General features: G+C 60.2%; 1 protein-coding gene across 1 annotated transcript in view; it reads left to right on the top strand.

Annotated features, from left to right (window-relative positions):
- Nucleotides 1-13,997, top strand: part of SHANK3 (SH3 and multiple ankyrin repeat domains 3) — a 658,681-nt gene that overhangs the window by 600,424 nt on the left and 44,260 nt on the right. Inside the window, exons 16-18 of the mRNA XM_074942807.1 lie at nucleotides 1,200-1,335; nucleotides 5,192-5,272; nucleotides 8,942-8,965. Coding sequence (XP_074798908.1) covers nucleotides 1,200-1,335; nucleotides 5,192-5,272; nucleotides 8,942-8,965 — 241 coding nt within the window. The remainder of the gene's footprint in view (nucleotides 1-1,199; nucleotides 1,336-5,191; nucleotides 5,273-8,941; nucleotides 8,966-13,997) is intronic.

Genomic DNA, 13,997 nt, shown 5'->3' with positions numbered 1-13,997 from the left:
GCTTGAGGCCAACGTTTCCAAGTACAGGGGCCCAGAGCTAGGCGCACAGATCCATGTTTAGGCACCTAGATCTGTGCTCTGATTTTCAAAGACGCTGCGCACCTCCACTTGTAAGGGTCCGGTGCTCAGTAGCTCTCAAATTCAGGCCACTTGTTTATGTGACTAACAGGGGCCTGATTTTTTCATTTCCTCCATTTCATGCTCGTCTTATTGCATGTTATGAGGCCTCGGGCCACAACCAGACTGTTTATGACCCAAGAAGTCTTTAAAAAGCTGGATACTAGCACTGGAAACGGGGGGGAAGAATGATACCCAACATGGCTCCTACTGATTGCTGAAAAGATTTGCCAAACATGCTGATAAAGGAGGAAATTGTGGGGAATTAAACTCAGGGCTAGAAAGCAGAAATTCCTGGGTTCTCCTTTGAGTGATTGTCCATACACGTATTCCACTTACGGTGCGCATGCATCCCGTGTGCCTGAGATCAGAGTTGTTTGCCTAGCAATGTCCAGCGTGGCCACAGATGTTACAGTTCATTACTATGGCAATTGGCACCACCGTGGTAGATTTTTCAGAGTTCCTTTTTACAAGCAGATTGCTTATTTTTCCTCCTGGTACCAGGATGCCTCATTCTAAGTCTCCTGGTTTCAAACACTGACCCTTATGTATGGGTGCTGTGCCCCATAAAAAATGTTAATTCTGTTTGGGGGAGGTGTGCATCCACGGTAAATGTGCGATATGTAAGTCCTTTACACCTAGGTCTTGACAGGCAGGCCCATCTCCAGATATTTCTAATGGACACATCAATGAGACAGGCTTTGGCCCCTGGCTTGTTTGACCCCACTGTACACGAGCTGACTCTCTGAGTGCTTCTGTTAGCACAATCTCTGCAACATCTGAAAGCCCATTTGCTATGGCTTCAGGCCTGACGCTGACACCCTCTGTGATCTTGGACAGTTCATGTCACCTGTCAGCCTCAGTTTCCCCATCTGTTAACTATAACTACAGAACAGTAAAGAGGCTCTGTGCAGTTGACCTGGGTTTCCTGTCCCCCACCCTCCTTCCTGATGCACACACATCTCCAGTGTGTCCTACAAGTTCAGAACACAGCCTGGGACCCCTAAGCCCCATTGTTCCTGCTGCCTGTTTGCTGTGGGCTGGGCAGCGTTTGTGCTGATCAGTGTCTCTTTGTGTCCCAGGTGAATGGTGTGAATGTGGTCAAAGTAGGGCACAAGCAAGTGGTGTCGCTGATCCGGCAGGGGGGAAACCACCTGGTGATGAAGGTCGTCTCCGTCAGCCGCAAGCCAGAATCAGAAGAAGTCGTCCGGAAGAAGGGTAGGTGTGGAATGGCCTGTTATTTCTGAGCAACGAACAAGTGAGCTCCGCCTCATTCTGCAGGTTGTCCCCCCAGCTCAGCCTAGCCATTCGTTACGCTGGGTTCAGTCTCCCACCAGCCCCATCTCTCGGTATCCCTGGACCCTTTCTCTGCTGCCAGGGCCTATTATCCTGCTGGCCTGGCTCAGCCTCCAGTTCCCCTGGGGCCCTTATCCCACCAGCTTGGCTCATGTAATCCGGGGTGAGCTGGCTGGCCAGCGAATTGAACCGGGAGCCTCCCGAGCTAAAAGCATGAGTGGCTGCAGTGTGAGCTGAAGAGCTGTGCCCCTGGAAGCGGGCACCGTAACCACTCATATCCTCGCCAGATTGGCCCAGCGTGGGCCTTGGACCCGAGGATGATACTTTGCCACTCGTTACCCAGGGCCTGTTTATTGCCCTGGCCCTGCCCAGCGGAGGTGCGAGCCACTGCCTGCTGCTCTGTCCCTGGTGACGGGAGACTGGCTCCTTGTCTGTGAAGATCGACGGGGGTTTTCACAGCAACAATGGGAAGGAATTGAAGGTGCAGTGGCTCTCCGGGTGCAGCCTGAGCTAAACAGTGGGCATATCTGCTGAGGCCTCCAGGCCAGAGGTGCTTACGTGCGCAGACACCCCTGGGCTGCACTTAGCACAGGAGATGCTGCAGCACGCAGCATAGGCCTGCGGGCACCGCGTCGGCCAGAGCACTGGACTGCACGAAGCAGGGTAAAGTGTGCCCGCGCAGGATACGTCTCAGGCTGGCGGCTCCAGCCAGCACAGAACAAGGGAGTCCTGACCAGAACAACGTATCAGAAACCAGTGTTACTGGGCACCCCAGGCTCAGGATGGCATGTCCAGGGCTCCCCTGGGGCTGAGAGAAGCACCCCAGACTCTGGCTCCGTAGGGCATCCCGATGTGCCCCCTCTAGCTTCTGCCAGGCAGAGCCCCCCACTATTCACCAAACGAGATCAAGGGCTGGAATCTCCACTCAGAGCTCAGAGGAATTAGGGGAGGGGGGGCCACAGGGAGCCAGACGTGGCTTCCTTATCCTGAGCCACAGAGGCCCTTAGGCCCTTTAGCCAATGGAGGACAGGGCAGAGCAGAGCTCTGTTCCACCATGCCCCCCCTGCCCTGCCCCTCACCCCTTTCACGGGGCCTTGGGGTGTTTGGCAGTTTTATGCAGGGGAATTGTTCACAGACCATCCACATAAGCAGCTGTAGAGGACTGGCGAATTCAGCCCTGAGTTTATAGGCTTTCCTTGGCAAGGGGTTGTACCTGCAGGCCACCCAGCACGGACCAAAAGACAGTTGAGGCTTTGGCAATTCCAGTGTTTCTGTGCGGGAGGAGCTCATTGAGAAGTGTTTGTCAGGAGAAGGGAATTTCTTCTGGTTTCTGGCACAGGTCCTGCCATCTAGAGGTTTTCCCAGTTGGCCAAAGGAGTTTTTTTTCAAGGGTGGAGAGGTGCCGGGTACGGATTGTGCCCCTGGCCTGGAGAGGGAGGTGCCGGATGCGGATTGTGCCCCGGGTGCGGATCTTGCCCCTGGCTCAGAGGGAGAGGTGCCAGGTGGGGATAGTGCCCCCGGCCCAGAGGGAGAGGTGCCAGGAGGGGATCTTGCTCTTGGCCCCAAGGAGAAGGTGCAGGGTGCGGTTCATGTCCCCAGCCCGGAGGGAGAGGTGCCAGGTGGGGATAGTGCCCTTGGCCCAGAGTGGGAGGCGCTGGGTGGAGTTTTTTCCACGGGGCCGGGCCGGGTGGGGATCGTGCCCCCGGCCCGCAGGGGGAGGTGCCAGGTGGGGTTTGTGCCACAGGAGGAGGTGCCGGGTGCAGATTCTCTCCCCTGCTGAGCCAGGGAGGTGTCTGGGGCACATGGAGCGTCAGGAGGCTGTTAGAGGAGGAGGGTGGTTGCAGGGGAGAGGCCCCTCTTTCCTCCACGCCATGGGACCCGCGTGGACCTTCCAGCCGGCAGCAGCTCCCTGGGGAGGTTCCGAGCAGTGTGATCCCCGGCAGCCGGGCTGAGCGGAGGCAGCTGCCTGGCGCAGGGGGTGGACCGGGGGCAGGCGGCAGGTCAGAGCGAGAGCTGGTTTCGTGGCGAGGGTCTGTGTGGCGAAGGAGCCCGTTCCCTTGGGGAGCGTGGCTGGGCGCCAGGCGCTGAGGGAAAGGGAGGACTGAGGCGCTCAGAAAGCAAGACACGAGGAGAGGGGGAGGGAGGCAGCTCTGTGCTGACACTAAGAGCTGTAATTATATTGTCACTGCTCGAGAGCACGAGTCGTGGGAAAGACTGAGGCTCAGGAGCTGGTGCTGGGATCTCTGCCGGGGTCGCTTCCTCCTCCTCTTCCCGCACCTCCAGCCTCTTCTGCCCCTGCTCTCCAGCACCAGCTTCCTCCCCAGGCCTGTGCGGGGGCCCTGCCTGGGAACCGCACCCCTGCTCTTTCCAGCGGAGTGGCAGAGAGTGAAGTGAGTGTGCGGACGGCCACCTGGGCCCTGGCCTCACCAAGCCGGCTGGTACCCAGGCCCTGGCATTCACCGAGCCGGCTGGTACCCGGGCCCTGGCATCACCAAGCCGGCTGGTACCCGGGCACTGGCATTCACCGAGCCAGCTGGTACCCGGGCCCTGGCCTCACCGAGCCGGCTGCCACCTGGGCCCTGGCATTCACTGAGCAGGCTGCCCCCCGGGCCCTGGCATTCACCGAGCCGGCTGCCACCCGGGCCCTGGCCTCACCGAGCCGGCTGCCACCCGGGCCCTTGCAGGCTCCCCTTGGCTGGAGGAAGATTGTTTCTGCGGGGCTGTGATCGCCCAGGGGCCCAGGCCGCCGTGCCCCCACCGCAGAGCTCTGCCCGGGCTGGCCTCCTCTCCTCCCAGCGCGGGTCGGCCTGTGTTCCTGGCTCATGGAGGCCTGTGTGGGAGCAGCGTTCCCTGCCCGAATCCGCCCCTGTTGGGGTCTCTGATGCAGGCAGCTCGGCACCAGCCTGAAGCTCCGGTTCCCATGGTAACGCCTGAGCGTTGAATCCTGCATTGTTCCAGCCGAGCAGGCGAGGAGGAGGCACCTGAAGTGAAGAGGAAAAGCCTTCAACTCATCTCCACTCCCCGAGCCCATGGCATGGCACCTCTCTCCGGCAGAGCCACCGGCGGGCCTGGCTAGGGAGCCCCTCTCCCCAGCCCTGCCCCTCGCCACAGCGCCCACTGCTCGTGGGCTTTGCCACATGCGCCACGTGGCCCCGCAGCTTGGCACGGAGACATCCCCCTCCAGCCCTTCGCTGGGGCCCTGACACCGCCGCCGGGCCTGGATCCAGCCTGAGTTCAGAGACGGGGCGAGGTGGGCGCTGGGCACTGCAGGATGGACTCCCCCCCAGGAGCTGGGGAGTGAGAGGCTGAGAGCCTGGACTCTGTCCCCCTCTCCCACCCTCCGCCCATGGCGTGCACGGAGGGGAAGCAGCCAGCCAAGCTGTTTGCCGAGTCACACAGGCAGCCAGCTGCCTGCGGGTGAATTTGAGAGGGAGGCTTTCCCAACCTGAGCCTCTCCTGGCACTGCAGGGGTGCGAGCAGCCCAGGGACCATGGCTTGGACTCTCGCAGGCTGAGGGTCTGTGGTTTCCTGGGCGCAGGACACTCCCTGGCAGACCTCAGCAGTCCCAGGGCTGCCCTGTGCCCTTGGGACCCTGTGACTGGGACAATGAAGAAGTTTGCTTCCACGCGCAGCCTTAATAAGATTCTGCAGCAGTGCGACTCCTCGTCCCGCGAGTACGAGGAGATCCAGGCTGTGGAGAAGAAGTGGCACCTGCACTTGGCCACTCCTCGCAAGTTCCTGGACAAGAAGTGCAAAATGCCATCTCTCTTCCTTTCAGCCCCGCCGCCTCCCAAGAGAGCCCCCAGCACCACCCTGACGCTGCGCTCCAAGTCCATGACGGCCGAGCTGGAGGAACTAGGTAAGCAAGGGGCGCGGGGGCAGACGCAGGAATGCCCAGGTGCATGAGGAGCATGCGCGGGACATGGAGAGTGCAGGGACACACCCAGCAGGAAGCCACACTAACACACGCTTCCCTGGGGGGGGGACAGGTGGGTGCTTGGAGGGACGCACGCACACTCCACACATGGAAGTTTCTGCAGTGCTTGGCCTGTGCAAAGCGTCGCTTGCCACCAGCGCAGACGCAGCCGGCAGGAGAAGAAACCCTGCGCAGAATCACCCGATCCCCGGCGTCTGCACCGCCCGTGCTCAGGGGTGGGGCCCTCTGAGAGTGCTTCCTTGCAGCCACGCATCCCCCCCGGCCTGCACACATGCTGTTCTCGGCAGCCCCCACCCCCTGTATGTGTCCAGTAGCCCAGTGTCTTCTGCCTTCCTGCCCTTCCAGGTGGACCCCACCCACTTCCGGGTGTCACCATGGAGCCCCCTCCCCCCCCCCACTTCCTGGGGTCACCATGGAGCCCCCCTCCCCCCACACTTCCGGGTATCGCCATGGAGCCCCCCTCCCCCACCCCTTCCGAGTGTCACCACAGACCCCGCCCCTTCCCCCAGTTCCTGGGGTCACCACAGATCCCCCCTTCCCTGCCTGCTTCCAGGTGCTCCAGGGAGCCCCAAGCGCTTCCCGTCTGTCTTTGTGTAGCCCTCACCTTATTCCAGGAGCTCGGACATTCCTGCAGAGCCCCCTGATCCCATGGCCACCTCCCAGCGTCCCTGCACGCACTTTCACATGTGTCAGGGCTTCCACATGCGTGTGTAGGGCACTTCCATGTGTGTCAGGGCTTCCACAGCCTGGGGATCACAGCTTGTTTCCTGTGCATAGAAATGATCCCCTGTTCCAGGCCAGAGTCTGCCCAGTACCCTGCAGGGCAGCTCCAGTGCTGCCTGCCTGCCTGCCTGGGGGTGCGCATGTGGGCTGGGCTGGCTGGCTCAGAGACGGGGCAGGTGCGTGGGCCTTTGTGGGTTCTAGAGTGGGGTGCTAGCTAGCCGCAGGCACCAAAGGTAGTGAGGAATCTCCTTACCCCCTGTGTCCTTGTGCCCCCAGTCGTGTTGCACGCCCATTTGGCATGAAGGGTGTGTGCTGTTCAGGGGCCCGGGGCTGGAACCGAGGTGCATGCTGAGCTCTGGAGCCAGGAGCTCTGGCAGAGTTGAGTGGAGGAATCTTGCACAGTACCTGCCTGCCCCAGCCCCGGCTCATCATTGCTTGGACACTGAAATGCAGCGATGTGTCCACCGCTGCCTCTCTGAGCATCACGCAGTGGGAGGAGAGATGCTGGGGTGGGGAGGGTCTCCCTGTTCCAGCGTCTCTCTCTCACATGGCCCTTCTCACCCAGCTGTGCCCTTGGCTGGGGCCAGGCTGGCCCTAGTGCTTTTTAAACAGAACTTTGGAGTCCATGGTTTCCTTAAGCTTTTGTGTCCGGTCTCCCCATCGCTGACCTGGCTCCAGGCAGGAGCAGCCCTTCGGGGTCAGGCCCCTGCTAGGCACCGAAATCTAGGTATCGGTGTCCGATAAGGTGTCTCTTCTGGTCACCGAAGGAAGGTCCTGACTCCTTGGTCCCGCCCCCGCCAGGGGAAGTGCTGGGTTTGAACAGTGGGCATTAGGCCGGGCCTCGGGCCAGTCCGAGTCGTCTCCTCTTTCTTGCCTTTCCCTTTGAACACGTGGGACACAGCTGCTCAGCTCAGTGGTTGGTGCTCACAGGATTGTGCCCCAGGCCTTCTGCTCTCGCAGGGCTGCTGATCAACTTGGTGCGGGCCCATGAGGGTTGTGAGTGCACACTGACAGGGAGCACGGCGCTGTGCCCACGGCAGGCCGCCATCGGAGACTGGCATGTGCACTGCCCTCGCACGTAGATGGGGACATGCCAGCCTGGGCACTCGCCCAGCAAGTCACTGTGCACACACAGGAGGGACGCATGAACGTGTACTATATGCATGTGTGAAGGCAGGCACAGCTCTCCAGGCATGGGGGGTGCAAACTCACAGCATGGAAAGGAAAGTCCCCAGAAAGCCAGGAATTGTCTCTCTGTGGGGGGAGATTTAGGGAGAGTCCCTGCTCTGATCTCCCTGGGGGGTCATTGACAGCCAGTCCCTCCATCAGGCCTCGGGCAGCAGGGGAAAAGCAAACGCTCTCTTCCTCGTGTCCTGGGGCAGGTTGCCCTGTGTCTCCCTGGGGTTGGGGGGAGGGGAGTGATTATCAGCCAGGCTCTGCCCCGCCTGTCTCTGGAGTGAATGGGGGGAATTAGTGGCTGGTCTCTCTCCCACCTCTCCCCAACAGTGAGGGTAATCCGCAGATTGTCGGGGTCGGTTCTCCATCACTGGCCATCTTCAGCCAGGTGGGAGGTGTATGTGAAAGCTCTGCTCTGGGAATGAGCAGGGGGCAGCCCCTTGGTGGCCTGTGCAATGCAGGAGGTCAGGCTAGGGGGTCACAATGGTCCCTGCTGGCCTGGGGATCTATGGAGCTCCCTGCAGGGTGATGAGCAGTGAGCCCTTCCCCACAGGCTCTTGGCATGGGAGGAGAAGAGCAGCTGGTCTCTGCCCCATGTCTCCTGGGAGTGGGGGGGTTAGCAGCTGGCATCTGCCCTGCCTGTCCTGGGGGAGTCCTTGCCCTGCAGCTAACTTGGAGAGGCATTATCGGTCAGCCCGCATCACGTCTCCCTGGGGTGGATTCAGTGGCCAATCCCTGCCCTGTCTCCCTGGGGGGTAGTTAGTGGCCGGTCTCTACCCCACGTCTTCCCAGGGGGTTGGTGGCTGGTCTCTGTCCCTCCACCTTTCCCAGGGGGGGTTAGCGGCTGGTCTCTGTCCCCCCACCTCTTCTGGGGGGGGTTAGCGGCTGGTCTCTGTCCCCCCACCTCTCCCAGGGGGCGAGGGAGGTAGCGGCTGGTCTCTCAGGTCCCTGGGTTTCACAGGTCAGTCCATGTGCCCAAGGCAAGTGCTCCTTGGGGGTTGGGGGCGCACTCTCCTTTGCACCCTTCGAGCCGCTTGTGGGTTCTGTGGCAGGGCCACGTCAGCCCAGTGGAGAACGGTACATTCCCCATGAGCCCCTGGTGAGCAGTGGGGGCTAAAGCCTCCTCCCTCCGAGAGGCCTTTCTTGGTGTTTGTCTCCTCCAGGACTTCAGGCATCCAACCCTGTCCAGGCCTCCCTCCACTCCTCTTCTGCCATCATCTCTCCTGCTGGGCTAGTGCTGGCCATGGCCCCGTAGCCAGGCAGGGCTGGGCTCAGGTCTGCCTGGGCATGAGGGTGGGACATGGGAGAGTCGGCCTGGCCTTGTGTCCTATCATGCTGTGAGTCGCAGTGCCGCACTATGGCCCTGCTGCTCCCACGAAGGGGCTGCAAAGAGCCCCATTATCGTGTGCTGGCCCCATGTTGGAGGAGTGAGCATGGACCAGACCCCGGGGCTGTCCGAGCCCTAATACACCGCAAGCGCCATTGCAGAAACTGGGAGGTAACTGCCCGGGGAGCCACCCCTTGACTGGCCAGAGCTTAGTTCCTGCCATGTGGGCCCAGCGTCCTCCCGGGTGTTGAGAAGCTGGGAGTGTGGGGCAGAGTTAGGGAGGGCAGCTGGCGAGAAGCGAGCGGGACAGGGAGCAGGGACTGTGCATGCCATTCATGTCCTGTGTTTTGTTTCTTGATTCCAAGCCTCGATGCGGAGGAGAAAAGGGGGTGAGTGAAACTGTACAGCCTGGGGGCTCTTCCCATCCCTGCCGAACCCCACAACTTTCCTGGCCTTCATCCCCAAGAAACCCCTTACACCTCCCTTCAGAAAGTGGGTCAGGGCTAAGTGCACCCCAGGAAACCCCCGAATGAGGGCAGATCTCAGCAGAGCTGAGGTTCCCATGCCCGACAACAGAGCAGAGTGCAGCTGCAGAGGTGACTAGCCCCTTGACCAGATGCTCAGAGTGGGGAATTCCCTTGTCAGCTAGAGTCCCAGAATCCCAGGCCCTGGTCCTTCCCTGCTTTCTATCCTTCACGCTGCACAGGGTGGGGTAAAGCTGATGGCCACAATCCTCCATTGGCTTCAGTTTGCTTCGTGCCTGTGCCCCACTGAAAGCAGCCCCTGCATAGGGGGTCATTGGGTGCTACCCCGTCCTGGCCCCTGGAACTCACAGCTAGATGAAATAATAACAACTAACCTGGCCACGCTCACTACTAGGTGCAAACCCTCCGCCTTGCCTATGTAGACAGGTCAGCGGGGCGAGGCTGATCCCGTCCCATGGTGCTGTGTTTCTGTGTGCTGATACCCTGAGCCCTGGCCGGAGGCAGGCACCAGGCGTGGGGCTGGAGCAGGCGGACGTCACAGAATCCCCAGCTTTCCTGGAAGTTTGGTGCCAGCTGTACTGGTTAGAGGCAGAACTCTGCTGGTCTGCTGCAGGAACGTAGAGCACCCTGATGTGGGGGGCCAACACCCCCTCTCCTTCCCTGCGAGGGAAGGGCAAACCAGGCACCAGGGAGACACCCAGTCTCGGTCACAAGTACATAAATTGAGGAGCGCCCTTGGGTAGCCTCCCTGACTTTCAGCACAGCCAGAGCGGAAGAGGGGATGGGCAGGGAGGGAGGGGCCCATTTAAGGGGGATCGCTGGGAGGAAAATGAGGACATGGAAATAACTGTTGAGTGATGCTCAGCTCTGTCAGGCTGGGGAATTGTCCCTCTAGGCAGGAGGGGTGAGCCCCTCTCCTGGGATCTCCATAGAACTAGCTGGGGGGCTGCTTTGGCGGACGCTCTCTGCTGCAAGGCACACGCTAGCCGTGACTTCATGGGGCTTTTCTAGCTCGTGCCAGGGCCCCGCAGAGGCATGTGGCTGTTAGCGTCAGTTCTCTCCTCCCACTCTCGTGGCCCCACTGAACGGTCATTCATTACCGGAGGTTTTGAAAGACGACTGTGATGTTTCCCGGGCACCAGGCCCGCGAGGCACCTCACTACCCCCTGCTCTTAACTTCAGGCAGCCTCGGCTATGCCTGCCAGTGGTCAGCTCCCCGACCCCACTGGCCACGGGCAGCACAAGCACTTCCCTCCCAGCCCACTCGGCGCCACTGTCCCCTGCAGGCTACCGTCAGGCAGTCTTCCCCCCCAAGTGCTCCGAGCAGCCCCCTGCTCTGCCCAGCCCTGACCCATGGGCCACTCACGGAATTGCCAGGCCTGCTGTTCCCAAAGGAACAGTACCCAGCAGCTTACGCGGGACACCTTGGACCACGGCCCCGCTTACCACACAGCATCTGCGTTACATTTATTTAACAAAGACCAAAGTCGTATGGTGGCAAACGGAATATTGGAAACATGAAGGGTTACATAGAAACAAAACTGTCACACATACTCTAGAGCCTGAGCTCAGCACACAACCTGCCCGCTTGTCCAGGAAGGTCCTGCTCACCCCAAAGGCCTTCTCATAGTGTCTTCACCAGGATGGCTGAGACCCTTCCTTCATGGGCCCAAACCCCATGGAAGCTTGCCCTCCCCCCAAATGAAGGGAGCCAGGGTGTCTTTCTGCACCCCCAGATATATCAGCCCAGACCTTTGAGGTTCACCTAAAAGCAGGGTACCCTGCCCCCTGCTGTTTACATCTTCCTGTTCATTTTCCTCCCAAAGTCCCCCATTTGACTCAGTGAGAGAACAGACTTCTATTGTAAGCCACACAATATGCTTTGGTTAGCCAGGGAGATGTGTGACCCCTTCTGGAGACGCCTGTCTCAAAGCACACAGCCTCCGAGAGACCTGCTGTTAACTCCAAAGCCTCAGGAACAGAGTTTCCAGGAGATATACAGATCTCCTTACGTATTGCCGCACACGTTCCACAAAGATAAAGCCTTGCGTGGGACTGTTTTTTTAGCCCCGCTCCTGTCCCGCCCGCAGTCCCCGCTCCCACTTCCCCTCGCTCCTATCCCACCCACAATCCCCACTCCCCCTCGCTCCCGCCCTGCCCACAATCCCCACTCCCACGCCCCCTCGCTCCCGCTCCGCCCACAACCCCAACTCCCACTCCCCCTTGCTCCCGCCCGCAATCCCTGCTCCCACTCCTCCTTGCTCCCGCCCCGCTCGCAATCCACGCTCTCACTCCTCCTTGCTCCCACCCGCAATCCCCGCTCCCACGCCCCCTAGCTCCCACCCCATCCGCAATCCCCAACTCCTACTCCCCCTCGCTCCCGCCCCGCCCGCAATCCCTGCTCCCACTCCTCCTCGCTCCCACCCCGCCCGCAATCCCCACTCCCACTCCCCCTTGCTCCTGCCTCGCCCGCAATCCCCACTCCCCCTCGCTCCCGCCCTGCCCGCAATCCCCGCTCCTGCCCTGCCCGCAATCCCCTCTCCCACTCCCCCTCGCTCCCGCCTCGCCCGCAATCCCCAACTCCCACTCCCCCTCGCTCCCGCCCCGCCCGCGATCCCCAACTCCCACTCCCCCTTGCTCCTGCCCCGCCCGCAATCCCCGCTCTCACTCCCCCTTGCTCCTGCCCCGCCCGCAATCCCCAACTCCTACTCCCCCTCGTTCCCACCCCGCCTGCAATCCCCGCTCCCACTCCTCCTCGCTCCCACCCACAATCCACACTCCCACTCCTCCTCGCTCCTGTCCCGCCCACAAATTCCCACAGCCACTCCTCCTCGCTCCCGCATTGTTTCTTACATTTTTATCCCACTCTCACCTGCAAAAACCTTAGATCCCACAAGAGAGACAGATTCCCCCATACTACTAAAAATACAAAAACAAAACCACCCAAACCAGTCGGTTAATATGTTTGATATCTAAATGAAATTCAAACACAATTTTTACCACTAAAAGAATAAAACAAATCTTGCATAAACCATGTAAAAAAATACTTTAACTCCTGTTATAATAGACATCAAATCGCTTTTTATCCCTCGCTTAAATTTAAGTAGTAAACCCTTTATTTGAAAAACAAAGACAAACTTGCTTTCCATTTCCATTGCTGAAATTCAGTTTGTGACAAACTGACAAGAAATTTAGTGTTTTCCCAGAAATTACCGCAGGCTGGGGGTTTTGCCCACCCAGTCCCGCCTCCAACAAAGTCCATTTTATCTGCTCCTGCTATTATGGAAGTGGGTCCTGCGGGATCCCAGTCCCACTGGAGGGCTCTCCAGCCCAGCTTCAGGCGAGAGCTTACCTGACACTTCAGTGAACCAGAGTGTACATACCAGAGCCCGGGGATCCCGGTGACCCTCTGCCACTTGCCATCAAGAGGCCCCTGGGTCACAGGGACAAAGCCCGGACGTGAATCGGGCTTTCCAGGTGGGAGTGCCCAGGGCGCAGGGCCTGACTGGTCTGTCGCTCGTGTCATCAGTCCCCAGGATTGTGCCCTCACAGGTACCAGGGATGATGGCTGATGTGGCACATTCCCAATCTCCTCAGTTCAGCAGAGAATTTAGCGCATGGCCCGTCCTCTCCTGCTGTCTTCCTGGTGTTCCGCTTTGTGCAGCCATAGAGGGGGCACTTGCTCTCCAAGGCCCTGGATCCTGTCCACTGGCCACTGCAAATGGTTTGGCTCATGCCCAGGAGGGGACAGTGGAGAGCCACGTGGGCTCAGTGGGTGGGGTTGTGCACAGATGTGGGGCTGTGGCTGTCGAGATGGGCACAGCGCCTGGTCCTGGCTCTCCCCACATGAGGTCACAGGAACTCCAACCGTACCAGCACGGGGAGAGAGGAGCTAAATCAGACTTCTGCTGCCATCTTCTGGGGTGGGTCGCCCTCCTCCACCGGCTCGCCCAGGCCAAGTCCTTGGCTTTCAGATGTTCTGGAGCCGCTTTGTCCACCACTCCAGAGAGGCATTGCACATGGCCAGTGCCTCCCGTCCCATGAGTCTCTAGCTCCTGACTGCTCTATACAGCTGTCAGGCAGTGGCGCCAGGGATCTGCCCCAGAGAGGGTTTGCAGTTGGTTGGCCAACTCAGCAGGGATCTAGTAGCTCCTAAAGCTTTCACCCCTAGGGAAACCTAGAGCAGTGGTCCCCAAACTTTTCAGGGTCATGCCCCTGTTACCCCAGTCTGTGCCTCCCCCCAAGCTGGGTCTGGGAGCGGAGCAGTGGCTCCAGTGGGCGGGGGGAGGATGCAGACTGGAAAGGGGGCCAAGGCTGGACACAGCTGGGAGTGGGAGCGGAGCTCCGCCCAGGGGCTGAGGCTGGGAGCCAGAGCCACAGGCGTGGGGCCAGCAGCCAGGAGCCTGGGCACGGGGCCAGGAGCAGAGCTGGGTGGCACGCCTTCCCTGCCCCACTGGGGGCTGGTCCGGGCCCCAGCCATGCTCCCCCAAATGGGGTACACCCCACAGTTTGGGGACCTCTGACCTCGAGGCTCTGTGCCATGGAAACCCCAGGGGCTTTTCATCACGGCACAGCAATGCTCACTGGGGGGGCATGAGGTCTAAGGTGCAGCGACAGGCTGGGCAGGAACTCACCTGCGTGGCCCCTGCTGGTGCAAACGTACCGCAGTGCTGATTCACACACCGCTGGTGCAGACGGCTGCGCCAGGCAGACAAGCCCTTGGGGACAGCTGTTTTCATGGAGCGATGGCAGTCTCCCCAGAGTCAAGGCTGTGAGTAGCTTTCGGGCAGACTCAGTCTGAAGCTCTCTGCCTGAGGTGGCAGGTGTGGTCGCCGCTGGCAGAGGATTCATGGGTTTGATTGCTGTCATGGGCCCCACTGCAGACCGGAGTGCTGGAAATTTGAGGGGTTTTCAAGTTTTCTCATTTTTTCCCCGT

The sequence above is a fragment of the Natator depressus genome, chromosome 1 (genome assembly GCF_965152275.1).
Source record: "Natator depressus isolate rNatDep1 chromosome 1, rNatDep2.hap1, whole genome shotgun sequence".
Taxonomy (NCBI): Eukaryota; Metazoa; Chordata; order Testudines; family Cheloniidae; genus Natator; species Natator depressus.
Note: the sequence above shows the minus strand (reverse complement) of the source record. Positions and strands in the feature narration are given on the sequence as shown.